Genomic DNA, 27610 nt, shown 5'->3' with positions numbered 1-27610 from the left:
ATTATTTTCTATTATTTTGTTGGCATTTAAGAAGGCATGATCATGAACAGACTTTTTGAGTTAATAATTTGATGGAGGCCATCCAGTGATACCACATTTTGTTTTTAGGCAACTCGCACTTGTCTGTACAAACTCATTGTGTTTACGTTTTTATTAGACTCCACTAACTATGAAGGATGAATAAGCAAGGGTTGCAAATGTTCAAAAGCATCAAACTTTTGATGTCAAAATTTGCAGCAATCACAATTTTTACAGCTTCAGTCAATAAATGGGTTTGGATTTTCTCATCTGTGACAACTTCAATTGATGCAGGCAGACACGCCTTGATGGTGCTTGCAGTTAAAAATGTCATTTTTTTTGCTAAAAAAAAATCCATGCCACTGGTAGTGATGCTGATGTAGTTTTCTCTTGTTCTGTACAAGTCTGGAATAGGTTTACACAAACATAAAACGCATACTTCTCCATTCATTACCTGTTGACCTCTGTTCTCTGCATCTGCTTTTTGTTTTCTTAAAGTAGAAAATACATTTCTTCTTTTTGTTAAAAACCTGTCTGCATCATCATTCAACATAAGTAGTCTACTTAAAGGGCCAAAAAATGACCTTGACTCGGCCCCAGGGCCTCCAGTTGCACAGCCTAGCTTTAGAGTAATGCATGAATTTGGCGTTTTTATGGCACTATTGAACAGTTCAAGCAAAGCATCTTTATGCTGGGCGATAGTTCTGTCATGACTGACACAGTCTGGAAAGAAAACACACCTTTTAATCCCTTTTTGTTTGAGTAATAACCATTCTTAAGATGATCAGCCCAAATAAGCTGATAACAACTGTGAAACCTACTTTTAACCTGGAATGACAGAACTCAAAAATAGCACTAAATCGGTCTGAGCAGGCTACATCTCTGGCTTGCTCAGTGATGTGACCAAGTACGTGAAGCACACCATCATATCACAAATGAATGAGTCAGACAGCCCAAAACATTTTCTGGATACATCTTTAATTTCCTTATATTTTTGGCTGAAAACTGAATCTGCAGTGTTTCTGAAGTGTACTACCACACTTGACTGATTACCAAAACCTGATTTTTGTGTATCACAGTTAAGAGTTTTATGTTTGTGACAGTGAGGACCTGAATATTTTCATCATGTTATGTCAGGAGTCATGAAGATGTTTTCCGCATAAAATAAACATGTTCCTAATAAAACACTCTCTCACAAGGCTGCATGCAACATGGACGACATTGAACACAGGATTAAATATTAACTTAAAAGTGCTTGAGATGAACCTGAATAATTCACAAGGATGAGAACAGCTAAGGCAGTTTGGCAGTCTAGTGCACAGCAACGAATACCAGTGTCTGGATGGAGTTTGGATGATGCAGGTTTGGTACGAAAAATCAAAGTTAACGGATCGTCAAAGATGGTGTCCTGTTCAAGAAATGACCTGACAGAAACAAAACAAACCCCCAAAACCCTGGTAGTATTCTCAGTTTGAGAGAAGTTTTTAACAACAGCCTTAAACAGATGCACGCCCACCCAACTTTCCACAAGGGGAGTTTAGACGTGTTTTAGGGAACTGGAGAAAGCATCTTTGGATTGTTTGTGTTTGGTATTTAACCTGCTTCTTACTTGAATACTACTGTACTGTATTGATAGATCTACAAGTCTGCAACTTGTGTGTCCGCAGCACGTCTCTCTTGAGAATGAGACCCAGTGTCTCAATAAGATTACCTGTAAAACGTAAGGTTAAATATAAACAATTAGTCAATTTTAGTTGCTTTCTTTAGAGCTTGACTTGTTAATCTCATAAGCAATGCTAGTTTTACAACATAAAAACAAGCAAAAACCAAAATCAAGATCTTGAGAGAACAACCTTAATTCACTCTTTATCATAGGAAATGGAGTAAAATCAGATTTATGGACATACGCCTGCTTAAGGCTTCTGCATTTTCTCACATCATGTCCACATATATTTGACTGATTTTCTATGAATAAATCAGAATGGTTTGGTTTAAACATCAATTTTTAAATGATGTTTTTGTCTCTTACAGAACATGAGAACATCTTAAATGATGCAGGACTTAAAAAACATTTTAAAATATGGACAGAGAAGCGATAATCCCACAACATAACTGTGTCATCAGCTGTTGGCTAACAAATATGTTACAATACTTTGGAGTTCATTTGCAGCATGAACAAACAACCAAGAAGAACCACCACTGTCTGTTAAAATTGGCAGGTTGCATTCTTGCTAAACACCAACTAAGACTCTTGTGGATTATTAAGTTCTTGGGGGTCAACTTTTCATGTTGGATGATCTGGAATTCCTGATAAATCTGGTAAAATCACACCCCTGACTATTCTGAAAAAACTATCTATCTAAAATTGTTCATGAAAATGTGGTGTTGCATGCTATTAAGCCTAGGTAGCATTTTAAATACAGGTCAGAACTGAGCTTTCTACAACCTCCCGGTCCATTGGAAGAACACTACGCAGGGTTGAGAACAGTGCTTTTTGGTTTAAGTGGACTCCGTCCTTGTATCGAATCAAAATGTCAAGTTAAATCCTCTTGTATCAAAACACACCAGCCATCTCTCCCACTCAAACTTCAATTTTGTGCCTTTTGCAGAGCCACTAGTTCTTGAATGGCTGTAAATAAATCTACCTGCAGTGGTGCAGGAACCAGGAAGCTTGTTTTTGGCGGGTAAAACCCGTGATAATTACTGCATTAATGCAGGAAATGCTGCCTCATGCCAGGGGTCAAACTGCCGGATTAACCACAGTTTCCAAGTTAAAGTCATTAATTATGCCTGATTTGTCTGTTCTGATTATAAACAAGAGGTCCTCTGTCGTTTCACAGTACAGAAGCTCTGCCTTCAGTCTGAATTCTACAGTCACTGGATTTGATCACTGATGAGAATATATGAGCCAAGCTGCTCCAGTAACATTCACTCTATAAACTATTGAATAAATAGAACAAAACTGTCAGGACAAAAACACAGTCAACAAAATAAATTAACTAAAAAAACCCTGCATAAATAAAACATTGTGTGAACATACAACTGCCTGCAAAAAGGGAGACCCCGTACGTCATGCCATTTCTATAAGAAAGTTTAAAGGCTCTGAGACATCGAACACACTGCCACAGTGAGTTTGCACTTGATGCTGCTGCCACAGTTAGCAGCTGACATGCAACTCTTATTTCTACCATCAAAGAGGAGAAAAGGCACATTGTTTCCAGCGGCGTTATCTCCCACTGACTGCGCTGTACCCAAAAAACAGATTTCTTTACAAAGTGGCCAGATTGGTTATATTACACACTTCGATAAAATGCATTGTTGTGAAGTCCGTTAAGAAACAAGCTCTCCTCTCCGACAGTCCTCATTTGCCCCTCTGACGCCCGACCAATCGGTGCAGTTTCTCACAGTGGTCAAGCCGCATCGACTCTGCCTTCTGCTTTAACCGTTCGTCTCGGTACAGCTGTCCCAGACTGGCCAAGTCTGACTCTGGAGAGGAAACACAGAATGACAAAAGAAAGGCGTGTCACAAGTGGTCATCAGAGTTTATAACACTTTAAAGTAGAGAAGTACTGATGTATCAGTTGACCATCAGTTAAGACAAATAAAGCTGATCAGCAAATACTCCTGGGTTTAGCAGTTGGATTTTATGCTGGATTCTTTGTTTCATTTTGCAGCTGATGTTTTCCTTCAGCACCCAGACTCTTCGACTGTGAAGCCATGCTGTTGTGATGATGCGGCATGTGGCTTAGCACTGTCTCATGGAAATGTGCAAGATCTTCTCTGAAAGGGGCATTGTCTGGATCAGATCATGTGTTGCTCTAAAACCTCTATATACTTCTCAGCATTTGTAGTGCCTATCCAGACGTGTTAGTTGCCCACACAATAGGCATCAGAGATCTGGACTTTTGAACCGTGCACTAATAACAAGCTAGATTGTCCCTCTCCTCTTTAGTCCACAGGACTCTGTGTGTGGTTTCCCAAAAAAAAAAAGTCACATTTTGATTTATCTAACCCCAGAACAGTTTTCTATTTTGCCTCAGTCCATTTTACATGGGCTTTGGCTCAGAGAAGAAGGTGGCGTTTCTGGAATTGTGTTCACATATGGCTTTTTCTTTGCATGATACAACTTTAACTTGCATTTGTGGATGGTACGGCAAACTGAGTTGACAATGATTTCTAGAGCCTATGCAGTGATTTCCAGTACAGAATCATGCCTGTATTTATTGCAGTGCTGACTGAGGGCCCACAGATCATCAGCATCCAATATCTTGTGTCCCTTGTACACAAAATGATCTCTAGATTCTCTGACTCTTTTAATGATATTATGTACTGTAGATGGTGGGACATTCAGGTACTCTGCCTCTCTAAAATGCTCCTTTTATACCCAGTCATGTTACTGTTTCCAATTAACCTAATTTGTTACAAAATGCTCCTCCAGCTGTTTTTGTTTTTACTAGTACCACATACTTTTCCAGTATTTTTTTGCCCTGTCCCTACTTTTTCGAGATGCAATGCTGCCATTAAATTCAAAATGAGCTAATATTTTTCACAAAATGATCAAATGTCTCAGTTTCAATATCTATGATGATGTTTTTGTTCTAATGTGAAAAAATATGGGTTTATGAGATTTGCAAATCATTGCATTGTCTTTATTTAAATTTTACACAGGGCCTAAACTTTTTTGGACTTGAAGCTGTACTTTTGCTCCCAGTGTTTCCTGTCTAGTTTTATGCACTGCCTTTGCATGTTATCCTTCCCTTTGTTTAACCACTCTAAGTTCACCTGTGTCTTGTTTGTTGTACCAGTGTCCAGTCACCCTGAATATCAACCCTCTGTGTACCTCCCTCACGTGCCAGTATCCAGTTTTGTTGTTTTATCCATTTGAACTTTTTTTCATATTCTTGGATTTTTGGACTTCTGAATAAGAGAGCTTTGCTCTGTTTTTTTAGTTTTATGTCCTCAGTATAAAAGTCAACAACTGGATCCTTTATTTTTAATTATCATGAACTAAAATAGTAAAAACATTAATCCATATCATTTTAGGTATGGTTTTACTCTTATTTCTCATGTCACTGGTGCCATTCTTTCCATCCAAGCTAAGAACAAATAATTACTTATTTTATATTGCATATGTTAAGGTCTTCTACGGCTTTTGACATTTTATTAAAAAATTATGTAATGCTTTTTAATTAAAATCTCTAGAAACGTTCAATGATAAAATCATGTTTTGGTAGTTTTTGTATGTTGATATAAATGTAACTGATTGTCTTTAAAAGGCCTTCGATATCATCTCTTATCATTTGCAGGCCTCCTTGCATCAACTCAAGATTCAATTGTGGCAGAGTCTGTTATAACAGCAAGTATAGTATTACAACCCAGCCCAAAGAATCAATATAATGTGATATCTCATTTGAGTTACACTCTTGCCATTAAGTTGCACTACAAGCACCTCTCAAGTTCACTTTTCTTGGTCCAAAATGAGCAAGTAAAATCAGAAAAAAAATTTAATCAGAGAACCGAGGGATCTTTTGTTAAATCTGAGCTTCATCAGTAAAACAGATTCCCTGTTAAAGCAAAATGAACTGAGTTCTTACTTTGCTGTTTTTCTTTCCAGCAGCTGTTCTGCAGATGTTCGATATAATCCTTCTCGATGGTTTTCTCTAGTTCGTCCAGTGCAGCTCCGCGGTACTCTTTCTGAAAACTTTTATCCACATAGTATGGTACACCCATGTGCTGCGTTTCCCTGGACACCACCAGCCCCATGGCCCTGAAAGCCACACACAATGTTAAATGTAATGAGTACAACTATATCACAGGATTTGTAAGTAACGGTTGATGGTGCCACAGACTCACGGCTTATAGAAGAGACTGTAGGGTGGGTTAGTGGCCATCATCTGAGTAAACACTGATATGAGGATTAGCACCAGCACAGGCAGCAGCTGCAGGAGAGCTGTGAAGGTGTTCTGTGGGAAGATAAAATCAGCACAGATTACAAAGCATACTGTATTAGACTGCATGTAGGCTGCACTGATACACTGTACTCATGCCAGCACAGTACTTCTGCAAACCACGCTCCTCCAAAGCCATAGATGAATGACCATACCACTTAATATGGGAAACAACAATTAGAGGGCCGCTCCCATGTTAAAATGCATTATTATAGTCTGCAGTGCATGTTAAAGTGCATGTCTACAGAGTGAGAATATAACATAATACTGTGGTTGTTTTAAAGGGATTTATGTTTGTGAGTCACTGACCTGACTCTGGTTGTCCTCCACCACCTCCTCGCGCCTCTCATAAGCACGTCGACGACGAGGCTGATAGAACTGAGAGTAGGAGGCTCCCTGGTTTGTGTACACGTGAATATTTCCTGTAGAAATACACAAACACATTTTTATCAAACCTGCCCTTTTACTCATACAGCAGATGAAATTCCTTTACCACATCCAGCAAATAAAATGTTGATGCCTTTGTAATAGAGAACAAGCCAGCTGTTTTGATAATATTCCACTTTTTTATCTGAACCCTTAGTCTATTCGATTCTTAACTTAACTGAAGAACTTAGAGCCTCTAAAGTCAACTTTTCTTTTTATATACAGGCTATGTTACTGCAGCTTTTGTACTTTCATCCAGCCAAACAAACACGGCACAGCACTGCTCACCTGTAGGAAACCTCCCCCCGAAGAAAATGTTGAAGAGTTCCTCTGGGGATATGTCGGCCTCGAAATCTCTGTGGAAGTTCCTATGGTATCCATGGCGACTGTGGCTAGAGTGTTGGGGTGCACTGCAGGGTGCGGATTGATCTCCGTATTGATCGTACTGCTGCCTCTTCTCCGGGTTGCTCAGCACTGCGTATGCATTGCCTATTGCTGTTGGGAGAGGATGGAAACATTTGTTGCTGGCAAAAGTAAAATACTTTTTAAACAAAGTTTAGTTATTATTCACAGCCCCCCCCCCGAATATATGTGTAAATTGCCACATGGCGATATTTTTTTTTTAGTTTCAGATAGATTCAGCCAGTTACTTGTTAGCATTTTTGTTAGATATGACAGTGGACAGAGAAGGAAATTAGAATAGAGAGTGGGAAATAACATGCAAAGAAGGAGATGCAGGTCGGACTTGAACTCAGGCCACCCACTTGGAGGACTATGTTGGGTGTGACCTAACCACTGGGCCAGCGGTTCCCAAATATTGTACCACTGGTGCACCTTCAGGCAAGACTAGGTGTTTAGTGGGCATTTGCAATATGGGTAGACCAATTATCGGCCAGTATTTGGCATTTAGTCGATTATCACTATCAGCATTTTATTTTCCCGGTAATTGACCAAAATCAATTAATTCAAAGGTGGGCTACTTTGCCTTCAATACAAGGTGCATTTTCCCCTTTTGGTTTTCTTTTTCGCTCTCTACTGTTTCACCTGATGTTCTGCCCACAACACTATCTGACTGGCTTGATGTCAAAACTACCAGCCAATCAACACTGAGGCCTGGGTGGCACTGACAAAGGATGTAAACGGCATCACTTCCTGTTTCCTGCTACTACTGTGTTGCTTTGTGCTGTTTCTCATTATTTTCCTTAATTTCTAACACGCAGTTTTCCTTTATCAGATTAAGTACATTTGGTTTGTCATAACAAATGCATATTAGTTCCAAATATCAATCATCAGTCACGTGCGCTACTAAAAAACCTATCAGTTGATCCTTAATTTGCACTACCATACATCCCCTTTTCATTGTCATTATTGCTGCTAATCCTAATATTAGAATGATTAGAATGACCATACTACATGGTTGTTGTTCCTGTGAATACCAAAAACACAGTTACCATTGTTATGGAGATCGGATCCACAGCCTGCTAATGTGTACCCTACTACTGAAGTAACTATCAATATCAGCCTTAAGTCTATTATCATGATCATAAATGTTAAATTCTTATAGTTTGTAAGATTGTTACTGTTATTATTAGAATGACCAGTCTGGCATCATGCATAATATTACTGCTAATACTTCATATTCTCTATCATTATTACTGGTATATTAGATAAGATAGATTTATGGCCAGAACAGCCAAAAATCTATGTTATTCACGCTGTTAATCATGATCAACATGAGCCTGGTTCTGCTTGTTAAAAGGAAGTGTTTACTTGCCACTGTAACTTTGCTAAATGTGGCTCAGTGATGTGCTAGTGGTTAGAAGTTTGGCCCAGATCTGCCTTTTTCAGTAAAGAGACTGAGCTTTTATTAGTAGTTAATTTGAGCTATACAAATACATTTTTTTGATTGATACTCTTTACTACAACTTTATAACAACTAAAGATACTGTAATATGTGTTGAAGAGGCTGTTTTGGTCGGATATTAACATGGTTTGCCTTGAGATTTTGGCTACATTTTGGGTGTGTCTTGGGCTAAAAACTTTTGAAACCACTGTGCTAGGCCATCAGCACCCCCTAATACTGACTTCTTAAAAACACGACATTTCTACAAGGAGGCCATGCATCTTACCAAACTTAAGGTCAAAGATCTGCTGTTAATTATTTTTTAACTTACATGTGTATCTGTACCTTTAAAGTAAGCATTTAAATCTGTCACCCAACAAGTTGTTTATTAACCTAATCTTTGCCAAAATAAATGTCAACGAAGAACTGAAATCAAACTGTTAACTCTTATAGAGATGATTTTTAATTTGATTTTGCACCAATTCAATCAAGTTTTTGCAGTTATAATGCTGATACGGATGCAACTGACTAGACTAAACAGCAGATTTTTTAAAGATTATTTTTGGGGCTTTTAACCCTTTATTGATAGAGGAGAAAAGTGGTTAGAATTGGAAACAGGGATGAGAGCGTGGGGAAGAGACATTCAGGAAAGGATTCACTGACCGGACCTGAACCTGGGCCACCCGCATAGGCTATATGCACCGCAGAATAGCAGACTTTTACCTAGCTTTTACCTGACTGTTATAACATTGGTGAATTTACTGTAATTTTGAAAAAAGTCTAGCTTAAGTGTTCAAAAAATATGTTAATATTAAGATAGTCACATTTGTGTCTACCAACCAATATCTACTACGATGAATGAGCTCTGCATTCTGGTATTAATGTAACAGGCCTACTTATTATCATTTTAGCACAACAATAAATCTTAAACTGTATTAAAGACTTTTCCTACCCAAACTTAAACATAATCCTCCACTTTACGTGGTATAATTTTCCCATATTTATGTTAAAGGTTAAGCCCAAAAAGTCAAAGTTTGGCAACAAAAGATAACAACTTTGACTATAAAGTACATATTCTTAGTGATTTACTAATGCAGGGGCACAGCTAACCTGTCTTTGATCTAGAAACAGCTTCTATATGGTGATTGTGGACCACTAATGAGTTTACGTCTAGGTCCTGAAAAATGAAGTATGGAGTAATGAGTAAGTACTATTTTTGATACAAATTGTGGTAACTGGATGCCATGGCTTCTGAATATCTAACCCCCTCCAGAGGCTGTGTGTCTCGGCCATAACTTTTTACTTTAAGTCTAACTTACAAACTAAAATCATTAACTTCCCATAGCTTTCAAAACACAGACATACACGTGTCCTTTGCCACTGTTCCCTGTGGCATTAAAAAGTATAAACAACTCAAGTAAGAATTTCTGAACTTGAAAACTGGCCAAACTGGATAACCAAGGTGAAAACTCCTGCCCTGCTGATTCATGTTTACAGGAAACATTTCCAGTGTGAGGGGGCTGTTCTTGAACTGCTCATGACCTCTGATTTTCAAAGAATCAAATACTGAGAAGAAAGTTCTGCTGTGGGACCAGTAGAGGTCTACAAGAGTTGGCAATAGCAAATGCAAAGGACAATAGCAAAGGACAAATATGGATTAACTTCACGACTAAAGAGCACATATTTAGTAATGGGTTTTGGTGTTAATTTAACTAATCCACAGAGAAAAAGTATTACTTTCAGCTTAACTCTGACCTTTGAAAGCATCCGTGGCTCCTGGAGCAAAGTTCTTGTCGGGGTGAAACTTGAGGGCCAACTTCCTGTAAGCCTTCTTCAAATCTTCATCACTTGCAGTCTTAGGAACACCAAGGATTTCATAGAAGTCCTTGCAATTCTTTATTCTGCAACAGGAAAGCAACATGGGTGTATAAACAAATGCCCCAGCATTGAAGGTGAAACAGGTTATGTTTTATCCACATACAAAGACACAAGTTAATATCCTGATGTGATTATCAAATGCCGGATTAACAATATAAGCTTAGTATGACGTCAGAAGTATGACTAAGAAAGCTAGGACTGCATGTAAACATGTTGCAGCTTAAACAGTACAGGAGGAATGAGAAGCAATATTTCAACCATGGCTGTCTTACAAGAACTTAAAAAATGCTTTAAGGAAAACTGTGAATATCATATTTATGTTCATGTGGGCAGTGAACTCAGGAGCAATGACAGATATCAGTCAGCAAATGCATAGATGTGTAATTCAGTTGGAAAAGATTGAATGTGAAGAACAATCATTTACCTGAGAACACCTTGGCGTTGATCCTCAGTGTAGCTCTTCTTGTCATCAACACTTGCATTATTACTTTTCTCATCATTTCTAATATCTTCATCTCTCCAGCCTGATGGAGGGGGTACGTGGTTTGCCTCTGGATTAGCAGGGCCTCCATTCTTTTCTATGGCGTCAATAAGCACTACACACAAAAACAGAATCTGAGGTTAGCAATAGACATTATGGTAAGTAGCCAAAATGTGTACAGTATACTCCTTAATATACAGAGTTGTGACAATATAAAGGGGAAACTTTCAGTAATCTAAGCAACATGTTCGGTCACCATGAGGAGAGATGCCATGAGGTTGTGATGTGTGGTTTGTGAACGAGCCGATTCAAAGATTAGGCTCTATTATGTGACGATAAGATCCTGGCCCCGTTTAAGAGCCCCGTTTATATCATTATTACTATTTTTTGTCTTTATATTTTTTTTTATGTATCTGTGTTATCTGATGGATTAATACGGATGATCTTCTCTACACTACTCTACTACAGGCACATCACGCATTAAGGATTCGTGCTTTATGGTGTAACATTGTTCTATATCAGGGGTGTCATAAAGCCAAACCAGTGAGCAGATTTCATCTGACCCACAATGTATTGATAACATCAGCCCATCCAGGTAATTTGCCCAAACGATGCCAGTCCTGCCCATTTCAGGGTGAAAATGCTCCATCAAAATGAATGGTGGTAAATGGAAAAGTCTGGGTCATTCGCAATTAAAAACTTAAAGTATGAAAACCATACAATTCAACATTTATTCAGAGTCTAAAAATGACATTTCAGAGTAAGGATTGGCATCTTAAAATTGTAAAACAAGCAAAGTTTTAGGTGTATGAGTGTTTAAGACTCGCTCAGTCAAACTGGGCAAACAGCCCCATTTTGTGACCTTATGTGTGCATGTATTCTAACCTGAGTTGATTCTCAACTTTTAAAATGTCATTATACAGTGGTGAATGTGTGAAAAAAATCTGCTTATAGGCAGGCAGACTACAGCTCTTGTTGTTACAGAGTGATCTGTAGTCACTGGAAACTGGGAACGAGCTGACGTTTGACCACTTTACTCCTCTCCAGTTTTGGCCCAAGAGACAATTATAGACAATTATATCCATTATAGTAAATTATAGCTTTGTATTATTTAATGCTCAAAATGCACTGCAATTGTATTTAATTGCGTTGCTACCTGTGTTTCCCTATCTACTGCCATTCAAATGGGGGCATGGTCACTCTGTAGAGCAGTAAGTACTGTACTGTCTCTTTCAATTATTGAGGGCAGTTTATATCAAATATTTCATGATATTTTGAGTAATTTAAAACTTAAGCATAATTTGAGTAAAATTATTAACCGTATATACCATGACATTGCTAAATTTGGCAGGACAAATGAGGCCTGAGAGTAAATGAAAAGCCGTTTGGGAGCTGAAAGAGCCCGCTCTTCTTGCTGAGCTGAGCCAAATGATCCAGATCACTAGAAAGAGTCGTAATCCCCTCACTACCTAACCTTGCAAAGCAGATGGATAGGCCCGTTTCCTTGTTTCTCACTGGCGTCAAACAACTCCCATACCAGCAGCAGGGGGAGCTAGCCACCAGCCGTTAGCCACGGAGTGCAAGTGTTTTTCAGTGTTAAAAACACCACCAACATAAATTAGGGGAAAGCTTCCCTTCCTGGACGTAACAAAATGTTAGGCCGTCTCTGTGTAAAACATAGAGTGCGCCCTGGCTAGCTAAATGTGGACCGCGCTCATTTTGTCATTTACAAAGGCGAGGAGGATATGATTATACCAGTTGTGACAACTACTGACTGTTTAGTCTTTTGACGAGAATGCAAACTGGTATTATTGTGAATGCCTTGGCGTTGCCTTGATTTGAAGATAAGGACAATGGTGAGGGAACAAATATGAGGCCAGTCAAAAAACATGCTGCGGTAAGTAAGCCTCCTGAGCTGAACCTTTGCTAACTGTCCTCTGCTGCATGACTCGGGCTAACATTAGCTACAGCCAGCAGTTAGCTACCGTATGGAGCTTTAGTTCAGGTTTAATGTTGTTTTATAAACTTTTTTTTTTTTTTGCTTTTTACCTTAATTGTATAAGTTTATTACTTAGCAAAAAGAGTTCATTGAAAGTGCCCAAATAATTGAAACTCAGTGTTATGTAGCTTCGTTGTTCTAGACCCAACAGCCCCTTCTGTTCAAAAAGCGTCTATGCTAACCGCCAGCCCGGTGCCACGTAGGTGTGTAGTTATTCCGAGTGTTGGAAAATGTATGCCCTGTCCGTGTGCTATTTCTTTGTTTTTATTAATTACAAACTTAGCACTAATATTTTTACAATTTAACTGATGCGACATTCGCATGAACTCATAGAGTTCTAAACGTCCACAACTGTGAAAACCTCAGACGAGTTCAGCTGAAAGTCACCAATTTAACACGGTCGCGCGTTACATCTTAACACCTCATTTATGATTTTGGGGATTTTTATTCATTAACTGAAATCATTCTGAGATTGCCCTTTCCCTGTGTTTTAGGTACAAAAACTTTTTCCATCATAACGTCAAATATACATATAATTATAATTTAAAACGCTCTAAATGCATGTTAAATTATTAATATCACTTTTACTTTTCGGATGTGCAATGTTACCTGAAGATGTAGGCCCTCTTTCACATCATTACCATGCAGATTGTGTTTTTACTTAGAATATGGCCTGGTTCTTCCACAAGTGAAGGTGTACACAGGTAAATATGAATTACCTATCCCTCTCATGTTGAGTTGCAATACCCAAATCGCCCCATTGGGGAATCAGTTTACGTTTATCATCTTATCTTTTAATTCGCGAGGACTCGTTAAGTTTGCAACACCTGTTTTAACTAAACCAACCACAGATGCTTAACATGGTCACTCGTGAAATCAAAACACCTGTCACTTGTCACCAGTTTCTATTAGAGCAGGGATTTTTATTATGCACAGTAGTTGAACTTTTTAACTCCGTTAACAGCTTGTGCAGACCCTGGACTCTGTAGCATTTATTAATATGTGCATGCTGTGTTCAAGGAACTACAAGTATTTCAATGGCTAAGATGCCATTAATGCAAACCTAATCACTTGAGTTAAAACAAGTAAAAACAGCCTGTAGTATTCAAGGGCGAATGGAACCATCAACACAGTCCTGCATTTCAGTACGAAGCGTTGAGAAACATTAAGTATTAAAGCTGCATGGTACATTTTTGTCCCCGTCTAAAAATAGCAATTCCTGCACCCTACCTGAAATATGAGAACATATGTAGGGTTGTCAACGCGCTGCGACAAGTTACCTGGTTGACTTATATAAGACTGTCACACTGTCACTGCAAATGTGCGTCAGCTAATTTTACCTCTGGCCCGGGTGCTTGGGTGAATATTCTGAGCTTCATATAGCAGCTGCAGCGCCCGATCTTTCCGTCCAGACCGTAAACACAGCTTCGCCTTCTCTATCAGCCGGTCTGCTTCTCCTTTGTCCATTTTACCGTTACAAGATATTTCTTCCCTATGTAATCGCTGTATGTAGAGGTCTATCCCCGTGTTCCTTCGCGTCTAGATCATATGTCCAGCAGAGCCCTACAGTTAGCGTAGATAGCCGTTAGCTTTGGTTTCAGACAGCTGCGTAACGTTAGCCTCAGCGCGAGCCTGCAGTCACTCAAAATTCCTCTTCCCAGAGTCCGATTCGCAAATTAGGACGGTTGTTGTCGAGCTGCTGAACGGCTGCAGCCAGGCCATTTTTTAAGCATCAAAGTCTGAAATATGCACTGTTTTGGTTTTCTGTTCTGTAGCGGTGTTTAAAGGGCCAACCAGTGACATTAAACCGGACCCCTATGGTTGTAATGGACAAGAGGAGGAGGTAAGAAACATGACGTCATATCCGGTTTTGTGAGCGGTTACAACGATGAAGGGGAAAATTAATTTGTTAATATTTCAATTATTTAGCTTCTATTTATTAATGATTAACATGTACAAAAGTCGAATAGTTGTATTTTTGTGTATTACATAATAGTTCTAAGAAAATATGGAATTGAGTAACATTAGCAGGTGTACCGTTAGTGATGCTGCTGCATTCAAGGTCTAACTTCTGAGGCGGAATTTCCGACACTTATTTTTTGATGGATTCAAGTACCTAAGTCAGAAATTCTGCTTATAATTTTCTGCTTGTAACTATTAACTTAGTAGGTTTAGTATTGTTTTTTAATAGGTTATAATTCATTTTGGCCAGATGAATGAAATAGCAGAATGTGACAGCTGCAAAATTAGGTATAATTTAACTTATTGATTATTCCTATATTTTTTGAATAACCAGTTTTAATTTAAAAAATAAGTTCATTTTTATTATTATTATCATTATTTTGTCCATTTTATATTGGAAGATGAATTAGCCAGTTAAAGCAGTCCCTCAGCTAAATAAAACAAACAAACATACAACCCCACAAATAGTTATGCAACCATTGACGAATTATTTCTTGCTTAAATGAAGTGGACTCTTGAAATATTTGCAAAGTGGCTAAAAGAGAAGTTGATGAATTAAGTGGAACATTTATAAATAACAACACAATGGCAAATTGAGCTCTTTGGGATAATATTGTTGTATATTTGTACTTTTTATCCACATATCTTCATCAAATATTCTTAGCTGTCTGTGTAAAACTTAAGAAATACATCTAATTTATTTTACTAAAGTTTAAACAAGCATTCATATTTTAATCAGTGTAAGCAGCAATATGACACATTTTTGTTCATGCATATTTTATTCAAGAGTAAAAAAATGTGATTTGTCCCATAGGGCATGCTTACAATGTGTGTATCATTTTAGGAAGTCAAATGCGAAAACATATTTCCATAGATAATAAAAAATGTTGCAAGATAAAATCCATTATATTTGTTTGTTGAAATATGCATGTAGACCATACAAGAACCAGAAACAGAGGAAGGAAAATAACCATAAGCTAAATTGTAACAATAATAATATCAGCAGTAAATATAACCAGAGTACAATGTTTCCTGTTAAACGTAAGTGCGACACATGATTTTCTGTGTGTCCAGTTCATTTACATCTGAAAACCATGCTATCATGCTTTGGCAGCCTGAAAGTTGCTTTTCACTGAGATTATATTCATTCACACTATTGAACATTTTCTGTACATCAGTACAACAAAAAATGAAATAAAACACAAGGCTTCACACCTTTAAAAGGGCATCTCTGCATACAATAAATCCATATAAAATTAAAAGCAGTGGTAATAAATAACAGATTGAAAAAAATGGACAAAAACAATCAAAGGAAGCCTATTTATAAAATTTATAAAACAAGACAAATAGAACTTTAAATAGAATTCAAAAATAAAATAATTCAAGTTTACTATTAGAAACACAACTATCACAATTATAATCTCACATAACAATTAGGAACTTAATTGCATGCATTGATGCGTTCCATACCATAGATGCTGTGTTAAAATCACCTTTCCATCCTTAATCACATACCTTTATCATTATATAGGAAGATGAAATATCAAGTAGAAAAAATATTAATGTTTTAAAGGAAATTCTATAAATTTATGTGATAGTAGGTGTCGTTGGAGGTTGGCTTTTCACTCATATCAACCTTCCCTTAATGATCTATTTGCAAAGAACCATAAATTTCCCGTTTAATTTAGTTCTTTTCCTTTTTGTTTCCCTCCAGTACACAGCAGCTTACAATAGACAAATGGCCTTTTCCTTTTTTCCTTGACAGGTATCAGGATATGGCAATTTATGTTTAATTTGGCTCACACTGAGGTCACACTTAAAAGTTATGTTTTACTCAGTCTTTGTCTGACAGCATTTTATTAGATAGGAACATTTGATAGAAAACAAGAAATGGGATATGATAATCACACTTGGATACAATATTGATGGATTTTTAAACCTAATGCCTTGTCATTATGTGAAGTATTTCTGATAAAAGTACTTTTAAGTTCATCTAAGTTACATTTAAGAGAAAAGGGCTCTCACTTTTCCACAAAATTAGCATTAATTTAGTCATTCCTTGTCTGGATACATTCCTCGCTTCTCCTTCATGGATGGATATCTGGATGCTTCTTCAAATCAGACAATAGTTTGTAGTTTTAAAATAATCTCTTAACAGTGATTTCAGTTGTATAGCTTTACAAATTTGTAGAATTTCCTTCTTACTCTGATATATTACTTTGCTTAGCTCTTAGGCAAGAAATCTCATTGAAATTGCAGCGCACAAAAAGTTCAAAAACTCAACGGGCTCTTACGTGTTCTTTGTACTTTCTCTTTAGCAACAAGCAGTTGACAAATAATGATGGTGTTTGACAGCAGAGTCCGTCCCAAAGTTCATCTTCTTGTATTCCCTGTGATACTGATGTTGCTGCCGGTTTAGCAGTGCAGAATAGATGAGAAAACCACGATCCGATCTTCAGCGAAGGATGCTCAAGTGTACACTTTATGGAGAGTGAAATGTATGATTTTCCACATATGTGAGGTATTGTCTTAATAAATGCCATGCTTCTATGAAGTGCACTACCCAAACATTTAAAGTAGGGGGTTTAAAATATATCTCTAAGGATGATGTTTGACATTCGCCTACGCATGTGTCTGAAGCTGCATCTTCATGGGATAGGTGGGTCCTTTTTGGGACATTTTAAGATGTCAATGTTGGTGATAATATGGTGTTTGAATCTCCAAATGCCCCTTTCTTCCCCTCCCTTTCTTTCCTCATCCCCTCCAAGTAAATTCTTGCTAGGAGTTGACTGATAACAAAGGAGGGGAGGAAAGGAGCATTACTAGAGGGCACTGGGAAATACCCAGCGAGAGCAGTCAATACACAAAAACACCCTGTCCTCTATCCCTTTCAGCATGACAGCATCTTACTACAAGGTAAATCAATAAATTCAAGTCCAGCGGTAAGATTGCACTGCAAGTTTTAAGAGGTACACAAATCGCTTCCTTTCCTTTTGCTTTCTTGCTCACAAAGTGGCGTGACTTGTTAATACTAGCAAAACATGAAGGTAAACAAGATCAGTGTCCTCATGAAGTGAACTTGTGAGTGATTCATAATAAACACTTAGGAAACAGTAAAATGATTCGTGTGGCATGGATACTGCAATTATGTCATCAATCAGGCCCTGCAATGAAGGAGCAGATGTTTGTCAGCACTCAGAACAACACAGCCCCAAACAATCCAGTCTGTTACTCAGTCGAGAAACAGAACAGGCAGAGACAATTTCTCAACCACACTTTTTCCAGTCAAGTTGCAGCCAGCTGGACTCTCTTTATCTCCGCCCCCTGCTCCCCCCTTCCCCCAATCCGTGCGATGACATACTGTCATGAAAAAAATGACCTTTTCGCCCGTTTATAGAGTAGATTTGCTGCAGATTTCATGTTCTGTCTGTGGGCCTGGTTTATTTCTGAGGCCTGAATTCCCGATTTTGGCAATGTCTTGCTGCACAGCTCGACAGCGGCACGGTTGTGAGGCTCAGTCAGCACATCACTGGAGGTTGCTGTTGTCATCGGTGCCATTCGCCTCCGACATATTCATCTTCCCCATGGAGTGGCCAACATGGTTCACCCCGTCCTTGCGTGGTGGCATGCGCTCGTTGATGCGGTCCAGGCCCTTTGCCTCCTCGAAGCTGGTGATCTTGTGCTGCGGGGAGAAGCCACGGATAGCTGGAAACAGAAAACAAATATATGAGGATCATGCTTGTCTTGATGGGGCCTTCATTTGAACGCTTTTTAAAAATTTCCCTCAGTTGCCTTTGGGATAAGGTTTTCAAATTTTTCACACTTTGATTCTGAAAGATACTACTTGTTGAAGATGGATGCAATTTTTATTTTAAGGATTTGAAGTGTTGCTTGACTGCCAAAGCTTAAAAAACCCACATATTTTAAGTTCTCTTTTTACACAAAGCTGCCAATAGAGAAAAAGAGACAGCATTGTCTCACCTGGACAAGTACACCGCTTTCCACATTATTATGCAAATGACATTTTTCTCTTATTTTCTTAAATATTAATGCAAATGACAGTCAGAATATTTTTCAAGTCATCAGCTGTTAGAGCATAATTCAAATGTTTTTGAACAAACTTCATGATGATAACCATTATCTTTTTAAAAATAAAAATCTCAAAATGCACTGTTCCACATTATTATGCAAAACAGAGTTTTAAAAGATTTTATAGGTTGTAAAGAACTGAAAATGGTCATTCATTGAATTTGCAGCTTTAGGAGGTCATATTTACTGAAAACAAAAGCTATTTCAATCAAAAACATCTTAGCAGGCAAAGTTACATGTTAACATAGGAGCCCTTCTTTAATATCACCTTCCCTGTTCTTGCATCCATTGAACTTGTGAGTTTTTGGAGAGTTTCTGCTTGAATTTCTTTGCAGGATGCCAGAATGTCCTCCCAGAGCTGCAGTTTTGATGTAAATTGCTTCCCACCCTCATAGATCTTTAGCTTGAGGATGCTTCAAAGATTCTCAATAGGGTTGAGGTCAGGGTAGGATGGGGGCCACACCATGAGTTTCTCTCCTTTTATGCCCATAGCAGCCAATGACACAGAGGTATTCTTTGTAGCATGAGATGGAGCATTGTTATGCATGAAGAAAATTTTGCTACAGAAGGCACTGCTCTTCTTTTTGTACCATGGAAGAAAGTGGTCAGTCAGAAATTCTACTTTGCCGAGGTCATTTTCACACCTTCAGGGACCCCAAGGGGCCTACCAGCTCTATCATCATGAATCCGGCCCAGAACATGACTCCGCCACATCCTTGCTGACGTCACAGCCTTATTGGAACATGGTGGCCATCCACTACTCCTCCATCTGGACCATCCAGGGTTGCACGGCACTCATCAGTCAAAAAGACGGTTTGAAAATGAGTCTTCATGTATTTCTGGGCCCACTGCAACCATTTCAAGATGTTTTTGATTGAAATAGCTTTTGATTTCAGTAAATATGACCTCCTAATGCTGCAAATTCAATGAATGAAAGTTTTCAGTTTTTTACAACCTATAAAATCTTTTAATCTCTGTTTTGCATAATAATGTGGAACAGTGCATTTTGAGGTTTTTATTTAAAAGAAATAATGGTTATCATCATGAAGTTTGTTCAAAAACATTTGAATTATGCTCTAACAGCTGATGACTTGAAAAATATTCTGTCATTTGCATTAATATTTAGAAAAATAAGAGGAAAATGTCACTTGCATAATAATGTGGAAAGCGGTGTATACTGGGAATGCTATATTATTTTTGTGCTTTTCAGACAGTGTTCTGGAGTTACCTGCAATTTTGGTAATTAGAAACCAAAAAAATTGACAATGTCAGGTGTTCTGGAGTTATTTTTTGTTGGTGTAGTATCAAAACTGGTAGATATATTCCTTGATTTAAAGTGTTGTGTTGTAATTTGAAATTCTGATATTGCAAACCTCTTCTTTAGAAATTCTTGGACACTGTTAACTAAATTGCTTATTTTAATTTTGGCGACTTATCATTTTTTTTGTTTTGTCCAGCACATTTATAAGTTTGTTCAAATTCAAATTCGCATCCAACTTAATTGCAACAGTGAACTATTTCACTTACTGTGAATCATGACCTTATAAAATGTAAATAAAGGCTGTTAGGGCGTTATCAATACTCATTTTGGCAGCCATTTTAGATTCAATCCTACTCTTATGATGCCTTTTAGTTTAATTGTTAGTGGGGCTGGATGATTTAAAAAAATTATCTAATTGCAATTATACTGACTCATATTGCAAATGCAATGTGAATTGTATTCAAGGGAATGATCAGTTTTATGCAATTTGCATTTTTGATAAGAAAACACAGAAATAACAGGGTAGGATTTTTTTTGCAAACTATTCTAGAAAAATTTGATGCTTGACTGTTTGCATGATATGTAGCGTATACCATTTCTGCTGCAAAAAATGTATTTAGCTAACTGGTATTTTCAAACACATTTCAGATCAAAAAATACTGGAACTTCTGCAATTTGAAAATTGCAGTAAGTCATATTACAGTTTAGAATACATTTTGATTTACTGGCCAGCCGTACATCGTAGTCCTTTTTACTCTTAAACGTTTTAGTCCAGTTACAGTCGACAAAAACTCTGAAACATTTTAGTCCATCCATTATCTTCTCTGTGTATCTCAATCACGGTTGCAAGGGGGCTGGAGCCAATACCACTTGTCATTAAATGAGAGGCGGGGTGCACCCTGTACTGGTTGCCAGTCAGCAACAGGGTTATAGAGACAGTTGAGCTGACACCTGTCGTCAATTTAGAGTCACCAATTTATCTCTAAAGCATGTCTTTGGACTGTGAAAGGAAGCCGGAGCACCCAGAAAAACCAACTTGAATGTGGGGAGAGCATGTTATCAGCATACAGAGAGGCCCTGTCTGCTCGGGATACAAATCAGAAACCTTTGTTGCTGTGAGGCAGAGTCCTGTGCCACCGTGCAGCCCTTCATTTTAGTCACGTTTTAGTAAATTAAAAAAAATCCATACATTTTAGTCAATATTTCTTTACCGGTCATCTACTCTTATTTCCCAAATTACTTGATTTCCCAAATTATAATGTAATGTTAGCCTCTTGAATATTTTTATTCTTCCTCTATGTTATTCAAATCACCAATTCGAATTCCTTGTATGTGAAAATTTACTTGAAAATAAAGTATGAAAATACTGAAATACCTTGAATTGAAGGACTTTTACTGTTAGTAGTCATTTAAAAGAAGACTGAATTATTTGTTCAGTCATATTATAATGTATAATTCAATTGTCCTTATTGGTACTCCTAACAATCCAAATCGTAATAATAAGTCAATTTTAGTTTTATTATTTGGTTAAGGATAAGGCAACTGAACATTTTTAAATATTTGGCTGGTAAAACAAGTATATTCGTCCTCCAAACAACTTTATTCATTCAAGTGTCTTGCAAAAAACTACATTTTCTTTTCCTCCATGTGACAAACATATTTTTATAACATTTAATTTATCTTTGCCTAGAATACATTTTTCTGAATTGACGTTAAAGCCATCACAGCACGCTTGTAATGAGCTTATTAGCTTTTATTGACATTTCAACATTGATTTTACGTTTGATTCCCTTTTTAAACTTTGAGAACTTCACACAAACTTTGGGTGTGCTTCATTAGTTTTGAGCTAGTATCAGGAGGACTGTCCCACAGAAGTTGCTGTCTTTATGCTTGCCACACCTGATGGACAATTCTCAGCTGGTCTCAGCGCATTTTAGTTTAATTTGGTGGAGAAACTACCTAAGACATGCAGATTCAACCTGCCTGTTATTTGTGCTGCTGTCACACACTGGCAACTCACACAACTCACCCCTGCTGAGATACATGTCGAATGTCTGAAAGTTCATTACTGACATTTTAGTCTTGCCTCCTCTTGTTATCAAAAACTAAATATACATTTTGTCAAAGTTTTTATAATCGACTATGTATTTTTAGCTTGTCACAGCCCTGTCTTCCTCATGGAAAAAGGTCATCAACAAATATTTTTGGGCATATTTTTGTTGATGAAATGAGCAATGGTGTAGCTACTGACTTTGTCTGACATCTATCTTGTCACTGTGAATACAGGCATTAAATATAACTTCATAGAAATTATTTGTTTTGATACTGATGGTCCTGTTTGCTTTTGTAGCTCATACAGAGACATCCGTATTAATCTCAATGTGATTCACAACCAGAAGGAGTTTTTTTCTATGTTGTGTTTTTGATTGCAAAAAAAGGTACATACCAGCTATTTTAGCCATTTACTAAGAGTTTAATAAAAAAAATCTTCAAAGACTCTTTAAAGGTTTATTTATTCACATTTTTCCTATAAGGAAAAAAAGGAAAAAAGCACTTTTCATTGATCTGTATTGGAGGAGGTCCTCATAAAAGCCCTTTTTGGTTCACACATCTCCTGCCTATACCTAAACATACCCTGTTTTTTTTCTTCAGTAAATTTGTATTGTGTGTGTGAAATAGAAAAAAACACTTTGTGCCACACACACCCTATCCCTGCCCCCCCCCCCCCCCCACACACACACACACACACACATTAGAAACAGTTTTAAATCTACTGCCCAAAAGAGAGCAGCCTTTTCAGAATATTACCAGTTCAAATCTTCATTCCCTCTACATTCATAGACTGCTTCCTGCATGCTTTCCTGTAGGTGGAGTAGGTTTACATGTTCACAAGTCTTTCATCAGGACAGACTCCCCTCCCACAACTGATGCCATGTTCTTGTACATATTTAAAAGAGCCCCATTAAACATGTCTGACCCCATTTTTTTAGTCCAACCAAAGACATCAAAATAAGGAGTGAAAATGGGCACAAAGTCCTTAGTCATGGTTAGTTGTGCTTATGCTGTAAACTGCTGTGTGACACCAAAGTGAGCAAAGATTATCTCAGACATATCACGAGCAGCTGAGGCTTCATGATGCATATTTCATGTTGAGACTCTGGTGTGTTTCTTGCTCTTGTGCATGCAGCATTTTTTTAGAACCAAAATGAGGTCGTTTTTCAAGCCAAACCTAAAACAATGATTTTCTTTTAGTCATGCATCTTTTAGCAGCAATAAACTTTGCAGCGCTTTCATTTATCACAAACCCATCCCACTGCCTTAAAAATAGCATCTCTGTTTATTTAGCATTATTACTCTTTATCTCTCATCTTGTATTGACCAGTGCCAAATATATGCTACATTCCCCTCAGTACTTGTGCTTTTACACCAAATGATCCCTCCCCAGCTGTCCACCCTAAAGAGACTGACTATTATGAAATACTTTCTTTTCACCACTAGGACCCACTGGAAAACAATTTATTAAAAATAAAATCCCCATTGTGCATACATTGGCCTACTTTACAAATAACCATTTATCCCACTTTATCCCAAGGTTTACATTAACTATATTCCACAGTTAAAAACAGCTTCTCTATCATGAACTGTTTTAATCAATGGTACTGCAAAGGAAAGTGCTGCCAACGACCGCACAAAACCTAAGTCTTGTTAAATGTTGCTTGATGGAGGTTTGTTGTGTTTTTGAGCTGTTGAGTGAAATGTTATGTTTCGAGGGCTGGAAAGGGGGGAGCACAAGTTTACCTTCTCTGTCCTTATCCTGCGTCTCGATGGCTTCAATGGCTTCAATGGTGGCTGAGGGGGGAGGAGGGGAGCAGGTTACTGCTGATAAAGCCATGCAGATGTAAGAAAATGCAGCCCCAGCGATAAAGGCGGCTCATGTTAAGGCCAGATGAGAAATACATGTGCACCGGCAATGCAGCCAAAACCAGAGGAGGAGTGCCGTGCATAAATACTGAGAGAGTTAGTGTCAATATTGTGTTAAAGAAACAGTTTAGAAGATAACAAAGATAGATCAATAAGAAAAGAGAAACAGAGGGAGAGGAGAGAGAGGGATTCAAAGATTGAAAGTTAAAGATAAAAGATAGACAACAGAAAGTTCAAACAATAATAGATTTATGCTCTGGCCTTGCAGAAGACGTTTTAAAAATATTTCAAACATTTCAAAAGTGGGTCTCTGTTTCATATTATTTTGTCATAGTGGTTCTCAAATGGTGGGTTTGGACCCAAAAGTGAGTTGTGAAGCTGTTTCAGTGATTTTTTTTTTGTTCTTAATTATTCAGGCACTTTTATTGGGAATAAGTCATGTCCTAAAAAAGGTTTGAAAACTCTCCCTCAATTTTTGGTTAACTTCTTAAGAAAGTTTTGGAATTTTCAACAGTTATCAGGACTTTTAGTAGAACCTTTCAGCAGTCAATACTTTATCTGGAAATGTTGGGGTATTTTCTTCAGTGTTTGTTTTGGCACATTCCTTACTGGCTGAGGTCCAAATAGCATTATGTTTCATTATAAAAAAAATGTTGAGGAGTCAGGAGGAAGAGAACCACTGGTTTAAACAGTCAATTCCTTTTTGTCTGAGTTTGATAAAGTTTCTCTTTTTCTTGACAGTTTGTTTCTTTATTCTGTCATTTTTACATGTTTTGCTATATAAGCTAAAATCAGCATCTGCTTTTTTTTCTAACTCTAGGATTTAAATTCCTCTCTTTTCTCCATAACTCATCCATTTTGATTTTGGATTCAAATCAGTAACCAAATGGCTGACATCACTCAGGCTGCATACATTATTTTCTATGTTTGTGACGCAACTTAAAATTTTACTATGCTCAGTCTTTGATTGGAAAATGCAGATTGATTTTAACTAGGAGTTGAAGGAGTTGATCTTTTGTATTGTTTGTTTAATCACTGTAAATCAACAATGAAGGCTCTAGTTTTATGCAGATAACAATAAATGGTGTTCTGAAATACAAGATGGGCCAATGAAGATAAAAAAACATAAATCCACCCAAGAAATTGTACCTTTTCTCAGGAGTGGCTACGGCTCATTAACAACCTTGAGAAAATAAGAAATCAGACACCTACTGGATTCTTGTTTGTTCTCTGTCTATATAGCAATAATGAAGAAGTGTGATAAAGTTAGTTTAGTTTAACTGAGCTTATTTTGTTCATTTTAGCATATAAAAACTCAAATACACCGATAGAATGACAATAACTATTCATTAACTTTCATTTAACAGGCACCTTAGCCTTGTCTATCACCTCATGTAAATCTGCCCACATCATTGGAGAATTAACGTTTTTTTTTAACATTTAAACCAAAAAGTAAACAAGAAACAAAACTGGACTTTAAAGGTGTAGGCTGACACCTATGCTTATTACGCCTAGCCCGTATACATACCTTTTTTTAAATCTTTCTTTAATTTATACAGAACAGTAAAGAAAGGTATATAGGCATTAAAGACTCTTTGTCTGCCTAAAATCCTTAACACATTACATATAACACAGCATATTTAAAAATAGTTATAGTCAGGTTTGCAATATAAAGTCTGTAGGAGCCTAAATGATACTATGGTGTTATTTTAGTCAGCATACAATAGTTTTAGTTTATATGTATGTGAAAGAGTAATTTTACTGGTTAGTTGCTTTAAAATCATTTGGATGGAATATTAAGCCACTGACAATTTGATTTGTTTACTCTTGCTATTTTTACATACCCATGGTGTTGTTGTGGATGTTCAGATGTAGAATATGAACAAAGGAATCATAAGAGCATCATGCTAAGGCTTCATTTAGAGGAATCCTACGACATTTTTTTTTCTGAGTAGAGGTAATCAGAGCATTAGAACGTAAAAAAATAAAACGATTTTAGTCAGAGAGGTAGAAAGAGAAAGGAAGAGAGAAATCAGCTTATTTGTAGGACTGATAATGGCAATGAAGAAATGTAACAAAACAAAAAAGACATGGCGTTCAGGGTAGAGGAAAGGCTTGTGCTGAGCCGTCTACTCACCACTCTGCAGTGTCTGTCTGCCTCCAGAGAGAACCCCGCTCGGCAGCATGCCAGTGGGCGTCAGGCCCTTAAGCGTCAACACATTTTCACTCTCCTCTCTGCAGGAAACGCACAAACAGGTCAGAAAACTTCACTGAACCCTGATCAAACTGGAAGAAAAATCGACTAGATGCCCTCACTCCAACATCAGTGTATCATCAGATTTGACCCGTATAAGGCCTGATTCACCATAAGTATTTAAAAAATATATATCTATGCACTTATAGTCTGGCATGCATATAAAAAGAACTGTACCTGAGAACTGAGAACATTTTGGCCATTTTCCCGATGGCACGAATCTTGTTTTTGATCACCTCCTTGCGTGCTGCAGCTGCATTGGCTGAAAAAAAAGGATACACCATCACCGTATGCCTCTCTTACACAATAGATGTTGTCATTTTAAGCCCGTATAATGCATTAGAAACTGCATGTAAGGTTCCATGATGCATAAAATTTAAAGATATGTTTCTTCATGCATAGGATACTGTGATAAAAGTCTAACTTATTGCTGTACATATGCTTATGTTATTATAGCTCATTGCAATGCATTATCATAAGCTAACATGACTCTGTACCAATTCATTGCAATATCAAGTCATTAGTTTGCTTTGCCAGGCAACTAAGCTATTATAAATAAAGGTAAAGTTTAGGCTTTGAGAGGAAGTAATGATGTTAGTTGATATTTTTTTGTGCACAATCCAACAATCTTTTATTTCAGGGAAAAACACAGTGTCCAAATAAAATCATAATTATAAAAGCTGGTGAAAAATACAAAGTAATATAAAATTAATTCAATTTTAATCAGCTACCATCCTAAAATCCTTTTTATTTTAGAGAACTTGATGACCCCGATGTAGGCTACATGCCGAAATGCGTCGGTCTGATAAAGTTGTTCTCTAAACTACAATGGTTACTGGAGATTTCTGTTCTCTTCCAGCTTTTCTTCATCCTCCATGATGCACCGTGGAAGTTGGTGAAGTTGTGCCAAAGTTACCCACTTCAGCTGAACTTTTTGTTTTAGAAAAATCATACACAAAGGAGCATCTCAATGCCCTTGAATCCAATTTTATTAATTTCATTGTTCAGAAATTATATTATTCTTTTTTTGGTTACATTTATAGTTTTCGTCTTTTATTTGTGTTTTTCAAATACTCTTTTCATCTTTAGTACTTGTGTTTTACGGTGTATGTGGGTGCACCACTCCATGTCTTCTATTTTGGTTTTATTTTAATTTTCCAGGCTCTCTTTGCCATACAGCACTTTTGTCAACATATATTGTTTTTAAATGTACTCTACAAATAAATGTGACCAGACTAGTATAACTGCGAGAAGGGAATATTTTTGCAGTAAGTGTTTTCTTAGTTCGGATGATCTTTGTACGAAGATTTTCAGAATTTAACAAAAAGTGCAATACTACATGTTTATTAAAAACAGAATTATCTTTGCATATGTTTGACATGCAATGTTCAAAAAGAATCCACCTGAGGAAATGTATTTAAAATCCCTCCCCCATCACTTCACATTTTATGAGCAAAATGCATTGCTAATAGCCTGCGCTAAGCTAGTGAATAGTGTGTAGCATCACTGAATGGGCAAGCCATTACTGAG

The 27610-nt window shown here is 37.3% G+C and overlaps 2 protein-coding genes and 1 long non-coding RNA gene across 3 annotated transcripts in view; 1 reads left to right on the top strand and 2 right to left on the bottom strand.

The window, feature by feature from the left end:
* Window positions 1-977: 977 nt before the first annotated feature.
* On the bottom strand, window positions 978-14424 carry dnajc18 (DnaJ (Hsp40) homolog, subfamily C, member 18). Its single transcript, XM_041801127.1, has 8 exons — window positions 13934-14424; window positions 10538-10709; window positions 9991-10136; window positions 6681-6887; window positions 6276-6388; window positions 5872-5981; window positions 5613-5785; window positions 978-3504 (listed from the first exon to the last, which is right to left on the bottom strand). Exons 1-8 carry the CDS (start codon window positions 14058-14060, stop codon window positions 3380-3382), a joined length of 1173 nt encoding a protein of 390 aa, XP_041657061.1. The 5' UTR covers window positions 14061-14424; the 3' UTR covers window positions 978-3379.
* On the top strand, window positions 12164-27610 carry LOC121518664. Its single transcript, XR_005992667.1, has 3 exons — window positions 12164-12491; window positions 14369-14436; window positions 26940-27610. It is a non-coding gene; the product is annotated as an uncharacterized LOC121518664 (long non-coding RNA).
* Window positions 15334-27610, bottom strand: part of ppp3ca (protein phosphatase 3, catalytic subunit, alpha isozyme) — a 66110-nt gene continuing 53833 nt past the window's right edge. Inside the window, exons 11-14 of the mRNA XM_041801126.1 lie at window positions 26258-26342; window positions 25964-26061; window positions 23704-23754; window positions 15334-18260 (exon numbers count right to left, since the gene is read on the bottom strand). Of these exons, the coding sequence (XP_041657060.1) occupies window positions 18082-18260; window positions 23704-23754; window positions 25964-26061; window positions 26258-26342 (413 nt within the window). The 3' untranslated portion in view covers window positions 15334-18081. The remainder of the gene's footprint in view (window positions 18261-23703; window positions 23755-25963; window positions 26062-26257; window positions 26343-27610) is intronic.

The sequence above is a fragment of the Cheilinus undulatus genome, linkage group 12 (genome assembly GCF_018320785.1).
Source record: "Cheilinus undulatus linkage group 12, ASM1832078v1, whole genome shotgun sequence".
NCBI classification, from domain to species: domain Eukaryota; kingdom Metazoa; phylum Chordata; class Actinopteri; order Labriformes; family Labridae; genus Cheilinus; species Cheilinus undulatus.
The sequence above is the reverse complement of the archived record's forward strand: the minus strand, read 5'-3'. Positions and strand labels throughout refer to the sequence as shown.

Bases quoted from the DNA above. Each gene is read 5' to 3' on its own strand.
- dnajc18 (XM_041801127.1), bottom strand. From the start codon at position 14,060: ATGGACAAAGGAGAAGCAGACCGGCTGATAGAGAAGGCGAAGCTGTGT. The intron at 6,888-9,990 runs GTCAGAGTTAAG...CTCTCCCAACAG, and splicing joins AGCCACGGATGCTTTCAAAG to CAATAGGCAATGCATACGCA. The intron at 5,786-5,871 runs GTGAGTCTGTGG...TGTGGCTTTCAG, and splicing joins TACAGTCTCTTCTATAAGCC to GGCCATGGGGCTGGTGGTGT.